At 38.3% G+C, this 21,141-nt stretch overlaps 1 protein-coding gene across 2 annotated transcripts in view; it reads right to left on the bottom strand.

Annotated features, from left to right (window-relative positions):
• Positions 1-15,562: 15,562 nt before the first annotated feature.
• The window catches only part of PLGRKT (plasminogen receptor with a C-terminal lysine), a 50,145-nt gene continuing 44,566 nt past the window's right edge, over positions 15,563-21,141 (bottom strand). For both annotated transcript variants that reach the window (XM_067744309.1, XM_067744310.1), the window contains 3 exons: positions 20,088-20,218; positions 19,406-19,515; positions 15,563-15,964 (listed from right to left, as the gene is read on the bottom strand). In XM_067744309.1, the coding sequence (XP_067600410.1) occupies positions 15,843-15,964; positions 19,406-19,515; positions 20,088-20,218 (363 nt within the window). In that variant the 3' untranslated portion in view covers positions 15,563-15,842. The remainder of the gene's footprint in view (positions 15,965-19,405; positions 19,516-20,087; positions 20,219-21,141) is intronic.

Below are 21,141 nucleotides of genomic sequence, written 5' to 3' on the forward strand. Positions count from 1 at the left end.
AGAGTCCGCATGCTGCAACTAAGAAGTCCGCATGCCGCAACTAAGACGCATCACAGCCAAAATAAATAAATAAATATTAAAAAATAAATAAAAGCATTTAAAAAAAAGAAGTAACTACACTGGAGTGTTACTTAAAGAGGTAAAGTTACACGAAGTAACACAGTCATTAACTAAAATATGAGTGCTTTCCACCAAAGGAAACCATAAACAAGACGAAAAGACAACCCTCAGAATGGGAGAAAATATTTGCAAACGAAACAACCAACAGAGGATTAATCTCCAAAATATACAAATAGCTCATGCAGCTCAATATCAAAAAAACAAAAAACCCAATCAAAAAATGGGTGGAAGACCTAAATAGACATTTCTCCAAAGAAGACATACAGATGGCGAACAAACACATGAAAAGATGCTTAACATCACTAATTACTAGAGAAATGCAAATCAGAACTACAATGAGGTATGACCTCACACCTGTCAAAATGGCCATCATCAAAACATCTACAAACAATAAATGCTGGGGAAGGTGGGAGAAAAGGGAACCCTCGTGCACTGTTGGTGGGAATGTAAATTGATACAGCCACTATGGAGAACAGTATGGAGGTTCCTTAAAATACTAAAAATTAAACTACCATACAACCCAGCAATCCCACTACTGGGCATATACCCTGAGAAAAACATAATTCAAAAGAATCATGTACCACAGTGTTCATTCCAGCTCTATTTACAATAGCCAAGACATGGAAGCAACCTAAGTGTCCATCAACAAAGGAATGGATAAAGAAGTTGTGGTACATATATACAATGGAATATTACACAGCCATAAAAAGGAATGAAATTGGGTCATTTGTAGAGACATCGATGGACCTAGAGTGTGTCATACAGAGTGAAATAAGTCAGAAAGAGAAAAACAAATATCGTACATTAACGCATATACATGGAATCTGAAAAAATTGGTATAGATGATCTTATTTACAAAGCAGAAATAGAGATACAGATGTAGAGAACAAACATATGGATACCAAGGGAGAAGGGGGGTGGGATGAATTGAGAGATTGGGATTGACATATATACACTACTGATACAATGTATAAAATAGATAACTAATGAGAACCTACTGTACAACACAGGGAACTCTACTCAATGCTCTGTGGTAACCTAAATGAGAAGGAAAACCAAAAAAGAGGGGATATCTGTGTACACATAGCTGATTTCACTTTGCTGTATAGTATAAACTAACACAATATTGTAAAGCAACTATACTCCAATAAAATTTTTATAAATATTATGACATAGTATGAGTCTGTTTCGTGTTTGGTAATTGCAATCATTGTTGCTTTTGTTGTGGTCATCCATTTACAGTGCTTGGTGTCAGTTTATTATCTCTTGTAAAAATAAAATACAGTGTGTGTGTGTGTGTGTGTGTGTGTGTGTGTGTGAAAAAATTTTTTACAAATAGATAGATAAATAAATAAATATGAGTGCTTTCAACAACTTCCCATTGGCCCTTACCATTTCAGTTTGACTGGATCTGACTTTCAACTTCTAGCACCTGCAATCTTTTTTTTTTTAACGTCGCTATTGGAGTATAATTGCTTTACAACGTTGTGTTAGTTTCTGCTTTAAAACAAAGTGAATCAGCTATATGTATACATATATCCCCTCCCTCTTGCATCTCCCTCCCACCCTCCCTATCCAACCCTTCTAGGTGGTCACACAACACCAAGCTGATCTCCTTGTGCTATGCAGCTGCTTCCCACTAGCTATCTGTTTTACATCTGGGAATGTATACATGTCCATGCTACACTCTCACTTTGTCCCAGCTTACCCTTCCCCCTCCCCGTGTCCTCAAGTCCATTCTCTATGTCTGCATCTTTATTCCTGTCCTGCCCCTAGGTTCTTCACAGCCACATTTTTTTTTAGATTCCATATATATGTGTTAGCGTATGGTATTTGTTTTACTCTTTCAGACTTACTCCACTCTATGACAGACTCTAGATCCATCCACCTCACTACAAATAACTCAATTTTGTTTCTTTTTATGGCTGAGTAATATTCCATTGTATATGTGTGCCACATCTTTATCCATTCATCTGTCGATGGACACTTAGGTTGCTTCCGTGTCCTGTCTGTTGTAAATAGAGCTGCAGTGAACATTGTGGTACATGACTCTATTTGAATTATGGTTTTCACAGGGTATATGCCCATTAATGGGATTGCTGGGTCATATGGTAGTTCTATTTTTAGTTTTTTAAGGAAACTCCATACTGTTCTCCATAGTGGCTGTATCAATTTACATTCCCATCAATAGTGCAAGAGGGTTCCCTTTTCTCCACACCCTCTCCAGCATTTATTGTTTGTAGATTTTTTGATGATGGCCATTCTGATTGGTGTGAGGTGATATCTCACTGTAGTTTTGATTTGCATTTCTCTAATGATTAGTGATGTTGAGCATCCTTTAATGGGTTTCTTGGGAATCTGTATATCTTTGGAGAAATGTCTATTTAGGTCTTCTGCCCATTTTTTGATTAGGTTGCTTGGTTTTTTTCTTTTTTTTTAATTTTATTTATTTATTTATTTATTTATTTTTGGCTGTGTTGGGTCTTCGTTTCTGTGCATGGGCTTTCTCTAGTTGCAGCGAGCGGGGGGGCCACTCTTCATGGCGGTGTGCGGGCCTCTCACTGTCGCGGCCTCTCTTGTTGTGGAGCACAGGCTCCAGACGCACAGGCTCAGTAGTTGTGGCACACGGGCCTAGTTGCTCCGTGGTATGTGTGATCTTCCCAGACCAGGGCTCAAACCCGTGTCCCCTGCATTGGCAGGCAAATTCTCAACCACTGCGCCACCAGGGAAGCCCGGTTGCTTGGTTTTTTCATATTGAGCTACATGACCTGCTTGTATATTTTGGAGATTAAACCTTTGTCAGTTCTTTTGTTTGCAAATATTTCTCCCATTCTGAGGGTTGTCTTTTCTTCTTGTTTATGGTTTCCTTTGCTGTGCAAAAGCTTTTAAGTTTCATTAGGTCCCATTTATTTATTTTTGTTTTTATTTTCATTTCTCTAGGAGGTGGGTCTAAAAGGATCTTGCTGTGATTTATGTCAGAGTGTTCTGCCTATGTTTTCCTCTAAGAATTTTATAGTGTCTGGCCTTACATTTAGGTCTTTAATCCATTTTGAGTTTATTTTTGTGTATGGTGTTAGGGAATGTTCTAATTTCATTGTTACAGGTAGCTGTCCAGTTTTCCCAGCACCACTTATTGAAGAGGCTGTCTTTTCTCCATTGTACATTCTTGCCTCCTTTATCAAAGATAAGTTGACCATATGTGCATGGGTTTATCTCTGGGCTTTCTATCTTGTTCCATTGATCTATATTTCTGTTTTTGTGCCAGTACCATACTGTCTTGATTACTGTAGCTTTGTAGTAGAGTCTGAAGTCAGGGAGCCTGATTCCTCCAGCTCCCTTTTTCTTTCTCAGGATTGCTTTGGCTATTTGGGGTCTTTTGTGTTTCCATACAAATTGTGCAATTTTTTGTTCTAGTTCTGTGAAAAATGCCATTGGTAGTTTGATAGAGATTGCATTGAATCTGTAGATTGCTTTGGGTAGTATAGTCATTTTCACAATGTTGATTCTTCCAATCCAAGAACATGGTATATCTCTCCATCTGTTTGTATCATCTTTAATTACTTTCATCAGTGTCCTGTAGTTTTCTGCATACAGGTCTTTTGTGTCCTTAGATAGGTTTATTCCTAGGTATTTTATTCTTTATGTGTCAATGGTAAATGGGAGTGTTTCCTTAATTTCTCTTTCAGATTTTTCATCATTAGTGTATAGGAATGCAAGAGATTTCTGTGCATTAATTTTGTATCCTGCTCCTTTACCAAATTCATTGATTAGCTCTAGTAGTTTTCTGGTAGTATCTTTAGGATTCTCTATGTATACTGTCATGTCATCTGCAAACAGTGACAGCGTTACTTCTCCTTTTCCGATTTGGATTCCTTTTATTTCTTTTTCTTCTCTGATTGCTGTGGTTAAAACTTCCACAACTGTGTTGAATAATAGGGGTGAGAGTGAACAACCTTGTCTTGTTCCTGATCTTTGAAGAAATGGTTTCAGTTTTTCACCATTGAGGACGATGTTGGCTGTGGGTTTGTCATATATGGCCTTTATTATGTTGAGATAAGTTCTCTTTAGGCCTACTTTCTGGAGAGTTTTTATCATAAATAGATGTTGAATTTTGTCAAAAGCTTTTTCTGCATCTGTTGAAATGGTCATATGGTTTTTCTCCTTCAATTTGTTAATATGGTTTATCACATTGATTTCCGTATATTGAAGAATCCTTGCATTATTGGGAAAACCCCACTTGATCATGGTGTATGATCCTTTTAATGGGCTGTTGGATTCTGTTTGCTAGTATTTTGTTGAGGATTTTTGCATCTATGTTCATCAGTGATATTGGCCTGTAGTTTTCTTTTTTTGTGACATCTTTGTCTGGTTTTGGTATCAGGGTGATGGTGGCCTCGTAAAATGAGTTTGGGAGTGTTCCTCCCTCTGCTATATTTTGGAAGAGTTTGAGAAGGATAGGTGTTAGCTTTTCTCTAAATGTTTGATAGAATTCACCTGTGAAGCCATCTGGTCCTGGGCTTTGTTTATTGGAAGATTTTTTTTTATGGTTCTGGCAGCTTTATTGAGGTATAATTATCATACAATCAATGTAAATATTTAAATGTATAATTTGATAAGTTTTGACATATGTATATACCCATGAAATGACAGCCACAATCAGGATAATATTCATCATCTCCTAAAGTTTCCTTGTCCCCTTGGTAATTCTTACACCTGCCCTTCCCTGCCTTGCCCCTTCCCTGTTCCTATGTAACCACTAATCTACTTTCTGTCATTATAGATTTTATGAATTTTCTAGAATTTAAAAATATGGATTCATATGGTAGGTACTATTTTGCCTGGCTTATTTCACTGTCTGGCCTAATTACTTTGAAGTTGTGTGCACCAATAGTTCACTAATTTTTATTGTTGAGTGGTATTTCATTGTGTGTGTATCCCATAATTTGTTTATCCACTCACCTGCTGAGGGACATTTGGTTTGTTTTCAGATTTTGTCTGTCACAAATAAATCTGCTATAAACATTCATGAAGAAGTCTTGGGACTTCCCTGGCAGTACAGTGGCCAAGAATCCACACTTCCAATGCAGAGGGCACGGGCTTGATCCCTGGTCAGAGAACCAAAACCCCATGTGCTGTGCGGCATGGCCAAAAAAACAAAAACCAAACCAAATAGTTTCAATTTCACTGGTTGTGATTGGTCAGTTTATATTTTCTGTTTCTTCCTGGTTCAGTCTTGGAAGGTTGTGCTTTTCTAAGCATTTGTCCATTTCTTCCAGGTTGTCCATTTTATTGGCATATAGTTGCTTGTAGTAATCTCTCATGATCTTTTGTATTTCTGCAGTGTCAGTTGTTACTTCTCCTTTTTCATTTCTAATTCTGTTGCTTTGAGTCTTCTCCCTTTTTTTCTTTTTTCTTTTTATTAATTAATTATTTTTGCTGTGTTGGGTCTTCGTTTCTGTGAGAGGGCTTTCTCTAGTTGTGGCAGTGGGGGCCACTCTTCATCACGGTGCGCGGGCCTCGCACTATCGCGGCCTCTCTTGTTGCAGAGCACAGGCTCCAGACGCACAGGCTCAGTAGTTGTGGCTCACAGGCCTAGTTGCTCCGTGGCATGTGGGATCCTCCCAGACCAGGGCTCAAACCCGTGTCCCCTGCATTAGCAGGCAGATTCTCAAGCACTGCACCACCAGGGAAGCCCTCGCTTTTTTTCTTGATGAGCCTGGCTAATGGTTTATCAATTTTGTTTATCTTCTCGGAGAAGCAGCTTTTAGTTTTATTGATCTTTCCTATTGTTTCCTTCATTTCCTTTTCATTTATTTCTCATCTTATCTTTATAATTTGTTTCCTTTTGCTAACTAGGGTTTTTTTTTGTTCTTCTTTCTCTAGTTGCTTTAGGTGTAAGGTTAGGTTGTTTATTTGAGATGTTTCTTGTTTCTTAAGGTAGGATTGTATTGCTATAAACTTCCCTCTTAAAACTGCTTTTGCTGCATCCCATAGGTTTTGTGTCATTGTGTTTTCATTGTCATTTGTTTCTAGGTATTTTTTGATTTCCTCAGTGATCTCTTGGTTATTTAGTAGCGTATTGTTTAGCCTCCATGTGTTTGCATTTTCTACAGGTTTTTTTCCTGTAATTGATATCTAATCTCATAGAGTTGTGGTCGGAAACGATACTTGATACAATTTCAGTTTTCTTAAGTTTAGCAAGGCTTGATTTGTGACCCAAGATATGATCTGTCCTGGAGAATGTTCTGGGAGCACTTGAGAAGAAAGTGTATTCTGTTGTTTTTGGATGGAATGTTCTGTAAATATCAATTAAGTCCATCTTGTTTAATGTGTCATTTAAAGCTTGTGTTTCCTTTTTTATTTTAATTTTGGATGATCTGTCCATTGGTGAAAGTAGGGTGTTAAAGTCCCCAGTATGATTGTGTTACTGTCCATTTCCCCTTTTATGGCTGTTAGCATTTGCCTTATGTATTGAGGTACTCCTATATTGGATGCATAAATGTTTACAATTGTTATATCTTCTTCTTTGATTGATCCCCTGATCATTCCGTAGTGTCCTTCTTTGTCTCTTGTAATAGCCTTTATTTTAAAGTCTGTTTTGTCGGATATGAGAATTGCTACTCCAGCTTTCTTTTGATTTCCATTTGCATGGAATATCTTTTTCCATCCCCTCACTTTCCATCTGTATGTGTCCCTAGGTCTGAAGTGGGTCTCTTGTAGACAGCATATATATGGGTCTTGTTTTTGTATCCATTCAGCCAGTCTATGTCTTTTGGTTGGAGCATTTAATCCATTTACATTTAAGGTAATTATGGATATGTATGTCCCTATTACCATTTTCTTAATTGTTTTGGGTTTGTTTTTGTAGGTCTTTTCCTTCTCTTTTGTTTTCTGCCTAGAGAGGTTCCTTTAGCATTTGTTGTAAAGCTGGTTTGGTGGTGCTGAATTCTCTTAACTTTTGCTTGTCTGTAAAGGTTTTAATTTCTCTGTCGAATCTGAATGAGATCCTTGCTGGGTAGAGTAATCTTGGTTGTAGAGTTTTCCCTTTCATCACTTTAAATATGTCCTGCCCTCCCTTCAGGCTTGCAGAGTTTCTGCTGAAAGATCAGCTGTTAACCTTATGGGGATTCCCTTGTATGATATTTATTACTTTTCCCTTGCTGCTTTTAATGTTTTTTCTTTGTATTTAATTTTTGATAGTTTGATTAATATGTGTCTTTGCATGTTTCTCCTTGGATTTATCCTGTATGGGACTCCCTGTGCTTCCTGGACTTGACTATTTCCTTTCCCATGTTAGGGAAGTTTTCAACTATAATCTCTTCAAATATTTTCTCAGACCCTTTCTTTTTCTCTTCTTCTTCTGGGACCCCTATAAGTCAAATGTTGGTGCGTTTAATGTTGTCCCAGAGGTCTCTGAGACTGTCCTCAATTCTTTTCATTCTTTATTCTGCTCTGTGGTAGTTATTTCCACTATTTTACCTTCCAGGTCTCTTATCCATTCTTCTGCCTCCATTATTCTGCTATTGAGTCCTTTTAGAGAATTTTAATTTCATTTATTGTGTTGTTGATCATTGTTTGCTCTTTAGTTCTTCTAGGTCCTTGTTAAACATTTCTTGTGTTTTCTCTGTTCTATTTCCAAGATTTTGGATCATCTTTACTATCATTACTCTGAATTCTTTTTCAGGTAGACTGCCTATTTCCTCTTCGTTTTTAACTTACTGTGTTTGGGGTCTCCTTATCGCAGGCTGCTGGTTCATAGTTCCCATTGTTTTTGCTTTCTGCCCCCAGTAGGTAAGGTTGGTTCATTGGGTTGTGTAGGCTTCCTGGTGGAGGGGACTGGCCTGTGTTCTGGTGGGTGGGGCTGAATCTTGTCTTTCTGCTGGGCAGGGCCAAGTCTGGTGGTGTGTTTTGGGATGTCTGTGAACTTAGTATGATTTTAGGCAGTCTCTCTGCTCATGGGTGGGGTGTGTTCCTCTCTTCCTAGTTGTTTGGCATGGGGCGTTCAGCACTGGAGCTTGCTGGCTGTTGAGTGGATCTGGGTCTTAGCGTTGAGATGGAGATCTCTGGGAGAGCTCTCATCGAATGATATTATGTGGCGCCGGGAGGTCTCTTGTGGTCCAACGTCCTGAACTCGGCTCTCCCACCTCAGTAGCTCAGGCCTGACACCTGAGCACCAAGACCCTGTCAGCCACGTGGCTCAGAAGACAAGGGAGAAAAAAAGAAAGAAAAATAAATAATAAATAAGTAAAAAAATTTTAATTATTAAAATAAAAAAGTAATAATAATTTTTTTAAAAAAAGAAGGGAGCAACAAAACCAATAAACAAGTCCACCAATGATAACAAGTGCTAAAAACTATACTAAGATAAACATAAAAATCAAAAACGGATTAGTCACATACAGCAAGCCCCAAGTCCACAGTTGCTCCCAAAGTCCCTTGACTCAATTTTGGGATGATTCATTGTCTATTCAGGTATTCCACAGATGCAGCGTACATCAAGTTGATTGTGGAGATTTAATCCACTGCTCCTGAGGCTGCTGGGAGAGATTTCCCTTTCTCTTCTTCTTTTTGCACAGCTTCTTCTTTTCGCACAGCACAGCCAAAGCAGGTCCTGTCTCTATTCTTTTGTCTCTGTTTTTCCTTTTTTCTTTTGCCCTACCCAGGTACGTGGGGATTTTCTTGCCTTTTGGGAAGCCTGAGGTCTTCTGCCAGTGTACAGTAGGTGTTCTGTAGGAGTTGTTCCACATGTAGATGTATTTTTGATGTATTTGTGTGGAGGAAGGTGATCTCCACGTCTTACTCCTCTGCCATCTTGAAAGTCCCCCCACCTGCACTCTTGTCTGATGGTTTTCTTTGGCCTCTAGATCCCATTTTGCCTGAACACCATTTGTGCTGGAGAAATAACATACCAGGAACTGCCCTCCACCAATTAACTCAAGAGTGGGTTATAAATACCCCAGCTCTTTCACTCCTTGGGTGGGATAACTCTGGCCTGAGGGGAGGGTGTGTTCTAAATCATTTCTCAGAGTTCCCCAGCAGGATTAAGCTCCAGTTGCCCACAGAGGTAATTTCCTGGGTCAGACTTCATTAACTGGCTTCCTTTTCTTCCCCAATTCCCCACAAGTGTTTTTATGAGCATCTCCCAAATAAATGCCTTGATCAAGTCATTATTGCAAAATTCGCTTCAAGGAGAACCTACACTGAGACAGCTAAAAGAGATAAAAGTGAACATATCTGAGGAAAAGAAAATGGGAAGGAGAACAGAATGCCTTTTAACTATGACCCATGAGCCTGTTTGAATTTTTCCTTTTCCTAAAATACTCCTGTTCTAGTAGGAAATTGATGTCTCTGCTTGAATTGCTGAAAAGAACTTACGAAAGTCAGAACCTGAACAGAACCTCCTTTGCCTGCCTAGTTAGACTTTCAGGCTGTTTCAGAGGTAGTGGGCTTGTCCTAAGTCTGCAGTTCAGAAAAGGAAACTGGCTGGAAGGTCAGTCCGGCACCCTGTGTTTTCCATGGCTATTGAATTCAGAGAAGTAACTATCCATAGGCACAAACTGTATTCAAACCCCAGGTATCTTTTTATTATTGCTAGTTTGAAATAGGTAGCATTAGTTGGACTCTTTTCAAAAATTTTAGTTCTTTGAAGATGAAAAGAAAAGCATTCCAGAGGCCAGTTTTTCTCTCTGTTATTTTAGGAAGATGTAAAATTGTCAATATCTCAGAATCCATATTGGGTTCCTAGCACTCTCTCTGCCTCTGTCTCTCTTTCTTTTACAAAATCACCTTGGTGGATAGAGTTGGTGCTACCTTCTACTCAAGTCAGATCTTCATCAGCAGTACTTTAATGGTGTGGGGATGGTGGGAAGAGAAGGAAAAATAGTCACCTATATTCCTCAAAGCCCAACCATATTATCCTGACATCCTGACAGCTTTTCACAGAGTTCCCTTATCACATTTCAGTGTCTACTAATATCTCTAGTCTGTTGACTTTCACATACATTCAATAGCTGAGTCCTTACAGTTTTTTGAAACCGTCAAGCTATGATAGATCTCTGATTGTCAGTCTTCCATGGGACTTAACTTCATTTGGGCACATTCTTAACTCTGTTCTCCTAACACCAAATGAAATGCCAAAACCAACTTGGGTTCAGGGTCTGTCTGTCCCTTATGTCCAGGCAGGGCAGAAAACACCCACAAAGTGCCGCTGACCATAGATGAAGTCCTCCAAAAAAAAACCAGGTAAACTGAGGTTAGCATTGCATCATTCAACCCTGTGACACTTGTGGATTAAGAAATTGTATACCAAAAATGTCATCCAAACCTCAGACTCAGCAGTACTACTGAGTCGTTATCAGTGGAGTACAGATTTCCATTTGCTTTTATCTGTGGTCATGATGAATTTGTGCTGCCCCAGGCACACTTCTTACTGTCTTCCAAGTAGCCAGAGGAACAAGTTAGCACAGCAAAATAAACTGGCCTGTGAGGGGATCCCATGGGTGACTTTGGTCCCTGGGGGGCTCAGCTCCCCCAAACAAGCTAGTAACTGAACCCTGGCAGCCATTCTTGAGCTGTTTACTGTGAAAGGCATTTGAGTCAGCTCTATTCCTTCATGATACTACACTTCCTTGGTCCTATTCTTATTTTCTAGGCCTTTCTCACTTCCCCTTCTCTGCCCCTGGCCATTCTGGGCTTCCTGGTGCACCTGTAGCCCAAGTACTGCTCCAACCTTCATAAACTCCAAGACTGACACAAAGTTACTGTAGAAAAATCATCAGAGATGCTAAATAGTTAGCCCTGAATGTTAGAAACAACTCTCTACAAATTGACAGTGGGTAGTATGCAGGGTATTCCTGAAATCTCCTGTAGGCATCCACAAGGCCAAACCTAAGGAAACATTTCCAACCCTCATGCAAAACAGACACACTCGAAGGCCAAGAGAAACCACACCGCCTGAGTTACAGGCTTTATTTAAAAATATTTTCTCAAAAAAAATTAATATTAAAAAAAATATTTTCTCAGTAAGAGTTTGTTCCTTTCCCAGAATAATGGAGCACAATAGGTTCTGGCAAGGGTCTCTAGAATATCCCATTTGAACATGTGAATATTAAAATTGTTGAAGTCTATAAAAATGTTTTCAATTTCTTATTACTCATATTCCTATTACATTGTTGTAGATTATTTTTGCAATCTGAGTCTGATTCCTCCCCATCCTCTTCTAACTCATGCCCTTTTAACCTCACTTTAGGACACTTTCTAAGGCTCTGAGACTGAGCATATGTGATAGTTTTTAAAAATTTCTGATTTTGACTTTGTCATTGTCCTCTTAGAGTCAGGCAGCATGTTGCATTGGAAAAACTCCTGCCAGTGATACCAAACACCAAAGTTCTAGTACAAACTACCATTACCAGATGTGAAACTTTAGGTAAATCACTAAGGGCCTCCATTTTCTCAACAGTAAAAATGGGGACTTAGACTAGACCACTTCTAAGGGTCTTCCCTCCCTCTTTAACATCTTGACAATAATTTCAGTATTTGTCATTAAAACTGTTTTGAGTAGATTTGGGACACTGCTATAATCTTTACAAAGTGCAGTTGAGTACTGCGCCACTAAGGACCATTCAACATTACCCCCAAACACAAACTGAATTGGGTGGAACACCATATAAACTTTATTTGTAATTTTAGTCCCCAGTTGTCTCATTTAAATATGAATTTAAAACATTCAAAACACTTAGGTACTGTGATGTCATAAATTGCATTTTTAATATTACAATATTATTTACTATTGTACAGTGATTTCCAAAAAGGGTCATTCTGCTGTAGAGAATTTCTGGACCCGTATTTATTTCCTTTAAACTATGACAACCTCCACATACACTAAGAGAGTCTCTGTGTTGCTTTAGTTGAACCAACAATGTTTGGGGAGAAATGGGTAGCCACATGGACTGAAGATGAGATTTTTCCCCCCAACTTTGTTCCTAATCACTGACAAAGACACTGGATGAGGCTACCATTATTTTAATCTCTAAATCTTTGCTCATAATCAGACAATAGTTTCTCATCCTTCTCCTTATACGCTTTCTCAGAATAATTTCCTTATTCTTCTTGTAATATCACAAAACTTTGTGGTTATAAGCTAGCTGAACAAAGACCCTATCAGGCTCAGTATTTGGAAATGTCAGATGTCTAGTTGTTAATCAGGGCTTATTATTAATGCAAGTTTTAATTAACATAAATGACTAAGGAACAGCTCAAGAATCAGGGCATAAATGTTTGTCTTTTCAATTAAATGATACTGTAAATAATAAATTAGGGGGAAAGCTTTGGATAATCAGTAATACCAAAGACAATTGGGATATATTTTAATATAGTCGAGTTGCAAAGCCATTAGTTAATAGCTCTGCTTTGATTTTTGCCTCACCACACATTTGGGAGCAAACAAAAGTGTGAGTATGTGCATGTGTTTAGCAGAGGCTCTATTCAGTAACAATTATTAACTCAGGGTCAATGCCAAGAAGCCAAGACAAATGAATGGCCTGGTGGTTCAGAGGGGGCTCAGGGCCTGGATATGTTTCACAGCAACACAAATCCCATGTAAGTTATTTAGCCAGTCAACCCTTGCAGGGGACTCAAACCCACTCTTGGTAAGCCCTGGCTAGACTATGTCAGGAATATTTGGACAGCATGATTGAACTTAAGGGGAAAGAAAGACTTACAATTCCAGATTCTGACATGGTCTACAAACCAATGCTAGATATTAGATATCCAGTAGACTACCAGTATGCCTCCCAATCACTTCTTTCCCATGTTCTCCAGAGGCCCCAGATAATCCATGTGGATTAAATGAAAGGAAATCACCTTCTCCCTCTACAACCTCAAACTGGTTTCCTAGTCCTGTTATTATTCCTTTTCATTTTCCTGAATCCATCCCCAAAGCCACGCCTTAGCCATATTTGGGCCCTGGTGAATGCTCAGGTGGACCATTGCAGCAATTGATTGGGCGCTGGGATCTTCCCCCTGCAATGGACTAATCCCGATCCCAATTCAGATTCTTTCACGCCCATCACCCTGAAGATAGAGTGCAAACTATAGAGTGTTACACCCAAGGTCCTTCAGGAGTTGAGCTGTGCCTCCAGGCTCACTTCTTAAAAAGTACCCCATGTAAGGAACCTCTTGCTCGCGGCAAACTGAACAACCAGCAGCCGATCCCCGGACTTGACACACATGGACGTGCCTTTAATCAGTCTTCTGACCAAGATGCCCTTCCTCTTCACTTCCTTATCTTCCTGGAGAAATTCAGTGGATCCTTCAAGATCTGGCCCAAGTTCTCTACAGCTTTTTTTTTTTTTTTTTACATCTTTATTGGAGTATAATTGCTTTCCAATGGTTAGTTTCTACTTTATAACAAAGTGAATCAGTTATACATATACATATGTTCCCATATCTCTTCCCTCTTGCGTCTCCCTCCCTCCCACCCCTCTAGGTGGTCACAAAGCACCGAGCTGATCTCCCTGTGCTATGCGGCTGCTTCCCACTAGCTATCTATTTTACGTTTGGTAGTGTATATATGTCCATGCCACTCTCTCACTTTGTCACAGCTTACCCTTCCCCCTCCCCATATCCTAAAGTCCATTCTCTAGTAGGTCTGTGTCTTTATCCCTGTCTTACCCCTAGGTTCTTTATGACTTTTTTTTCTTAAATTTCATATATATGTGTTAGCATACGGTATTTGTCTTTCTGACTTACTTCACTCTGTATGACAGACTCTAGGTCCATCCACCTTTAATTGTTTCAAAACCATATCTTGCTATGCTTGAGGGTAGTGGCCATTATATGCATAATTGTTTCCCCCCTTCAGATTTCATCTTCCACTATTCTCTCTGGCCTTCTTTCTATTCTCTGGCCATGCCAAGTCTCAGAGCTTTTCCTCTGGCTCTTCCCTTTGCCTAGAGATCTCTTCCCTGTCCCCATATGTGCTCTTCACAGGACTGCCTCATTCAAGTCTTAGCTCAAATGTCACCTCTGCAGAGAGGCAGTCCCTACTGTCCCACATCTAAAGTAGCCTCCCCCAATATTCTTCTAATCATTCTTTTATTATCCTGTTTGCATTTGTCTCCATCAGAAATGAACTTGTTTATCTTCATGTTTATTTGTTCTCTCCCCAGCTCTCCCACTCCTCACTAGAACATATTTATCTGCCTAAGATATAGCAACCTTGTCTATGCATTCACTCATGTAGCCCCAGTGCCTACAACAGTGGCTGACACATAGCAGGTATTAATAAATATCTTTGGAATTAGTGTATGTAGGGTTTGCAACTGTAGGAATGGATATAAATAGGATTATTTTATGAGTATAGGTTTCCTGGTGAGTGGAAATAAAAAGGTGGACATCCTAATCAACCTTCCCCTCCTTCCCACCTCTCTAGAAACTGTGCCCTGAGTCATTATTTGAATGTTTTTACCTTTTGTCTTTCACAATTGTCTTTGCATGTCAAGAATGCATTAAGGCATAACTTTTGCAAGACCTTTTAGAGTATAGACTCTGGAGCCAAACCATTTAGGGTTATGTCCCAGTTCTGTCTGTGTATGACCTTAGGCAAGCAATTCAATCTCTTTATGCCACAGTTTCCACATATATAAAAATGATGGGGGGCTTCCCTGGTGGCGCAGTGGTTGAGAGTCCGCCTGCCGATGCAGGGGACAGGGGTTCGTGCCCCGGTCCGGGAGGATCCTGCGTGCCGCGGAGCGGCTGGGCCCGTGAGCCATGGCCGCTGAGCCTGCGTGTCCGGAGCCTGTGCTCCGCAACGGGAGAGGCCACAACAGTGAGAGGCCCGCGTACCACAAAAAAAAAAAAAAAAAAAGGAAAAAAAAAAATGATGGGGGCTTCCCTGGTGGTACAGTGGTTAAGAATCTGCCAATGCAGGGGTCACGGGTCCGGGAAGATCCCACATTGCTGCAGAGCAACTAAGCCCATGCACCACAACTACTGAGCCTGCATTCTAGAGCCCACAAGCCAAAACTACTGAGCCCTCATGCCACAACTACTGAAGCCCGCGCGCCTAGAGCCTGTGCTCCGCAACAAGAGAAGCCACTGCGATGAGAAGCCCATGCACCACAACGAAGAGTAGCCCCTGCTCACCACAACTAGAGAAAGTCCGTGCACAGCAATGAAGACCCAACGCAGCCAAAAATAAATAAATTTATTAAAATAAAAATGATGCCTGCCTCATTGGATTGTTGGGATAATTACAAGAATATGTGCAAAACAATCAGACAATGGCCATAGCAAGTGCAATATACATGTTAATCATTAATATTAGTTGTTTTCTATCATGTGGAGACAGGACACAATTGAGAAATCCAAATAAAAGCAGTATCTGTGGGAGATTACTGTGATGGGGCAAGTGTGTGCAACAGAGAAATGAGAACAATAAAACTTTTGCTTCCAGAAACTCAAAAAAATATAGTTTATTAATTTTACATTTAGATGTTTGTGATACACACACATATAGAGGAAATCTGAAAGTAGAGTACCTCCATGATTTTGTGTTGAATGTTATACATTTTATTTTAAAATAATTTAACAAAGTTCATCTTAAATTTTATTATTTTAAAATAAAAACCATTATATCAAAATCTCAAGCATTTAAAAAATTGTAAAGGCCATGATTCAAGTCAACAATTCTGTATTTTGAGATTTGGTGGGTAAACATGATTTCATTTGTCTATGAAGAATTTACTCTGTTCCCTTCTTGCCTTTTCAAGGTTTTCAAAAGTGATCATTCCTTTTGGCAGCTGCAACTTACTCTTTTCTGTTTCCAGTATGTTCTCGGCTTCACCTTAAATAAAGTACAGAAATGTGCAAGGTGACAAAGGGGTCATCAGCATTTTGTGAGAAGACCTACTTGTTGTGTTCCACTGACATGCTGTAACACTGTGTGGAGGCATGCCCCCAGATCTCACAGTTACATATTTCACCCACTGTCCCCAGTGAAGTGACCTCCCAAAGGAAACACAGTAATGAATTCTGAAGATTCATAAAGAGATAAATCAGATGCCAGAGACTTTGACAGAAGACAGCATTTTAAAATGTAGAAGAGAAAGAATACCAAGTACTATTTTTTTTCCTTGAAGGAAAGTCAGGATGAAAACATCCTGACTTTCCTTCAAGGAAAAAAAATAGTACTTGGTATTCTTTAGTTATAAAGAATACTATTAGTTGTGTTAGGATAACTATTAGTTGTGTTAGGAGGGGTTCAGGGTAGTGAAACCGCATATGGTTCTTCTTGTTGCCCCTTATTATATCATAAGTGATGTGAGAAGAAAATAAAGTTTACTAAAAAACTCTAATTTTTCAGGAAAGCTAATCTTTGACTTGAAACTACTTATAAATACCCCAAATAATATTAAATGTTCTTTAGTCCATATATACATACATACACACACATATACACATTTTTATAAACAATTCCTCTTAAATAATAGCTAGTAATTTCTTGGGCACAGTGACATTTGCCAACTTTTATTGTTGAAGACTAGCGAAATTCTGAAAAACTATAATATATGTTGTTGACATTCCATAAACTTTCCTTGGGAATAAAGGCAGTTGTTTTCTTGAAGTATTCCTCTTTTAATGCACAATTAATTTATACTCCAAACCCAACAGGGCAGGCTACAATTTGCAAATTATCACAGCATTCTAACAATCTGCAAACATTTTTTTTTCTCAATCTTAAATAGTAAGTAAAAATCATTATAAAATTGTATGTAATTGGGCAGGCTATTGATGGACAGACTAGATGTTTCCATGAGAGAGTGCCTTCCATATGGCAGATTCTTAGTATATGTTTACAGAATGGCTGATAATAAAGTCAATTAAACAGGAAGTATATATCTTGGGGTCATCTCTAGTTAACAGGGCTATATATTATAAACTAAACTTTTTAATATGGTAAATTTCCTGGTGGATTCTAAAGTTTTATTTTATTTTTTTTAAACAGGAAATTTCCACAACATTCCTTGGAAGTTAAATTTTTATATTCTATAGACTCTGATGGACCTGTTATAAAATTACTTCCCAATTATACAATCAAAATATTCCTAGAAAATAAATTTGCCCTCCATTAGTAATACATTCAAGTGAATGCTGTATAATAGAGTTGAGATTTCTTAATACTACATACTAACTTTTATGAGGGACTGAGAACTCTAATGTTCTTATAAACAGTGAGACATAGTTGAGCTCAGACTAATGAATTCTTAAGCAAATGAGTAACATGAACCTGAGCAGGTTATTGAAATGAGTTTTAACATAAGTAAATCAGTTTTGTACAGTTAGTTTCCAGCTTAAAATGGAATTGTACTCCAAAAGTTAATTTGTAGATCAGTGTTTTAGAACTCAGAATACATTTTCCCACAGTAATATATGCTATAAATAAATTTCTAGGCCATCAGCAAAACACTGTTTAGCCCACAATATAGCTGAACTATGATACCAATAATGTCTGACCCCAAAGGACATTTTAACATAGTTTCTATGTGGAAAATGTACTTCTATTTTCAAATGGGAATTTTTAAGAACATATAATTCCTCCATTTCCCTAAGTCTGTGCATGAAATGTTCTACTGCCTACTCCCAATACCTGCACCTTCTCCTTTCCCATACTAAACCAGTCCCCACAGAGCCTCAGGGATAGTGATGCGCCTATAGCCCAGGAGAGAACAGGATGGCAAAAATGAAGGCTTGGGAAAGCACTGTTTCCAGCATGCTCTGGGTTGAAGGCTTGAGGATTAGGGAAATAGGGATCCTCATGAGAGGTGTGTAGTGGTGGGAATTTGGAAGACATGGATATCCTAGACTAATGGGAAACTCTGTCTTCTTGGGACAGGAATGGCATCTGTGGCAGCAGTGCTAGTTTCTAGGGCAATAAAAGCCAGAGTTCAGTGGGAACAGTACGGTACTGGTGAAAATTTAACAACCAGCTTTCCAGAACAAAAACAAATGTATATAAGTTTATTATGTACATAAGTTTATTATAAATTTTACTTCTATGAAATATATGTAGCATACAATTTATAAATGATAATAACATGTACAGTACCCTTTATCATAAATTCTATATAGCAAATTGATCCTCAAAGAATGTTTTCATTGATTTTTGCTGAACTCTTTTATCCATAGCTCACCTAAGCAGTTGATGAGAAAGTATAATTTCAACATGAATGATGGTTGGTGTTTTCATTTACGTTAATGAGTAGGACAAAAGTGAAACAGTGATATTGTGGACTTTGTTGAATCAGATAACAGTTTTTAAATATTAGGACATTTCCTGAATTTTTTATGCTATTCACAACATAATGGATATGGACACAACACACTTTTAAGACTAATATACATCATTAACATTTTCTTCATCATTTTCTTAAGTCTAGACCACGGGTTGGCAGACTTTCTTAAAGGGCCAGATAGTAAATATTTTAGGCTTGTGGGGACTTGCATATCTGTTGCAGTGACTCGGCTCTGTCATGGAAATGGAAAAGCAGAAATGAATGGGTATGTCTGTGTTCCAATAAAACTTTATTTTCAAAAATAGGTGGCCAGCCTGCAGACCATAGTTTGTCAGCCCCTGATCTAGACAATCAACAAAATAGTAAGTCAAGCCTTGATTTGGTATTTGTAGATTTCCATGGTGTAAATACTCCCACCATGACCACCTTCAAGCTGACATACCAATGGGATGTCACTGAAGTCAGAGTTGTATCTGTATTTTATTGTGTCTATATATTGTATCTGCATTGCCACCATACAGATACAGTAGATATACATAACTTAAAAGAATAGATATACATAACTTAAGAGTACAGATATTTGTAAAATAATTAGAAACTAAGTTCTGATTATTAGTGTTTTAATATAATTTAATATTATGTATTTTCTGTAATTTATTTAATTGTAAGTTTATATAATTTAAAAAAAATTTTATTGGCGTATAGCTGATTTACAATGTTGTGTTAGTTTATATAATTTAATTTTTAATAATGACTGTGTTTAACAACCAGCTTACAAAATTCCTGAACATTTGACGGTTGGTTCTTGTGAGCTGGTATGAGGTGACTCCAGCATACCACTATGTGAGAGGGGGCAGAAATATCGGTCATTGGTAGCTCAGGGAGAGTCTTGTCAGAATTTTCATAATTCAAGGGGGTGTGAGGAGTGGATCCTGGAACCAGAAAATGAATCAGAAATTGAGACTCTGGTCTAAGACTTATCAAAGACTTACCTTTCATTCTTTGTATAAGGGTCCCGTAGCCCATGTCATACTGGTAGGCAAGGACAAAGCCTAATGGAACGATAGGGAAGAGGAAGGCAGGCTTCTTCTTTTTAATTGCTCTGATTCAAGAACAAAAAAGAATGAATATCAAGGAATAACCTGTAAATAAATATCTTTGTACTTGATGAAAGGAAATAATTTATCTGCTTTTGGGAAGAATATCCTCCATTTCAGAAGTTACTTAATTCTTCTATGGAAATAGGATTTGCTTACCCATAATCCCTCAGCAGATTCTGCAGTTCTTGGGTAGGGTCTATGATTTGTTCATCTTTATTTGATGTTGAGGCTCAGATTACTCATTTTAAAAATATTTAAGTATTGATATCTATCCCTTAGGGACTGTGGAGATGAATTTGTAGAGACTTCCTTCTGTCTTGGTGCAAAGTCAGTCCTCTCTCTTACTTATAAAATGGAGAAAAGTACAGAAGAAATCTAAGAAACTAAAGGAAGAATTAACTATTACTATCCTGGTTCTACAGAGTTACCGCCAAGGACTAAAATATCAGGGTTACTTTGTTCGCCTATACGTGTACTATTTGGATCAAAGTCCTATCTTGGCCAACTTAATAATATGATCATGGCAGAGACAAAAAGAAGTAGAAGAAAATTTTAAAGTAAGTAGCAAATATACCCAGCTGTTAAAGAGACGGCTGCAATGCCAAAAAAAGTTCCAAAATATTTGAGGAATTCCCGAGACCAAGCAATCTGCATAGCCATTTGTCTTTCTCTCGTTTCATTCTGCATCATTAGCTGCCTTTCCAGCTGAGGACAAAACAAAAGACAAAGTGTGGTTATTCATCTTTTGAATCCGAGCACAGAGTTAATAATCTGCTTTTCTAGTGGATTTTCTTTCTTCAGTAGCTTTAATTCATGTTTTTTCTTTTTTTAATCTCAGGAGACTTTGACTAAAGTCCTTCTGGACTGCTATCCCCAACTGTAATCTTGGCAGTGAAATCTGGAATATATATGGAATAAGTATGATATTCTTCTTCAGCTCTTGTATGCATGTAGTCTGGAACGTTTATCCAAGCCCAAAATATATGTTCAGCTTACTATATGAAATGTGAGAAAAATATCTATGTGCCTTTAAATACAGAAACACTTTATTGGCCTTAATTACCGTTTGCACTGAAATCATTTTGTCTTCCAAAACCATCCAACTCCACGCTGAAATTCATTTGAAGTATTGGGTCCATATTGCATCATAATATGATGGTAGAGGGGTATTATTTTGAGATATCAATAGAGATTTTTCTTTGCCACATTTTTCTTGTTGCCTCAAGTCCTTCACCACTTTAGTCAGTGCCTTTCACTGCCTTAGAACAGAAAGCAGATACAGCGCAGAACACAGGAGACTGTATTTCTGAATGGATTTTTTAGAAAATACATAGGAGAAGCAACAGTCTGAAAGCCCAAGCCCATTATTTTGAAAGAGTTAGATTCTTGAGAGAGAAAAGAGCTCTTTTTAAATTCTCAAATCTTGGCACTGTGTATCATTAGCAAAGCCTAGAGGATAGCAAGCATATAAACCACAGTGTGAGAGGAATGAGTAATAATGTGACTCAATTTTCCTTCCATGCCTTCTTTCTCCTGTGGGAAGGGACTGGAAGAGGAGAATGAGATTTTATGAAAAAAGATGGGGCTTGGCTCCGTGACCCCTCGTGGAGGTTGAAGCCCCAGGGGAT

Source organism: Pseudorca crassidens, chromosome 7 (assembly GCF_039906515.1).
Source record: "Pseudorca crassidens isolate mPseCra1 chromosome 7, mPseCra1.hap1, whole genome shotgun sequence".
Taxonomy (NCBI): Eukaryota; Metazoa; Chordata; class Mammalia; order Artiodactyla; family Delphinidae; genus Pseudorca; species Pseudorca crassidens.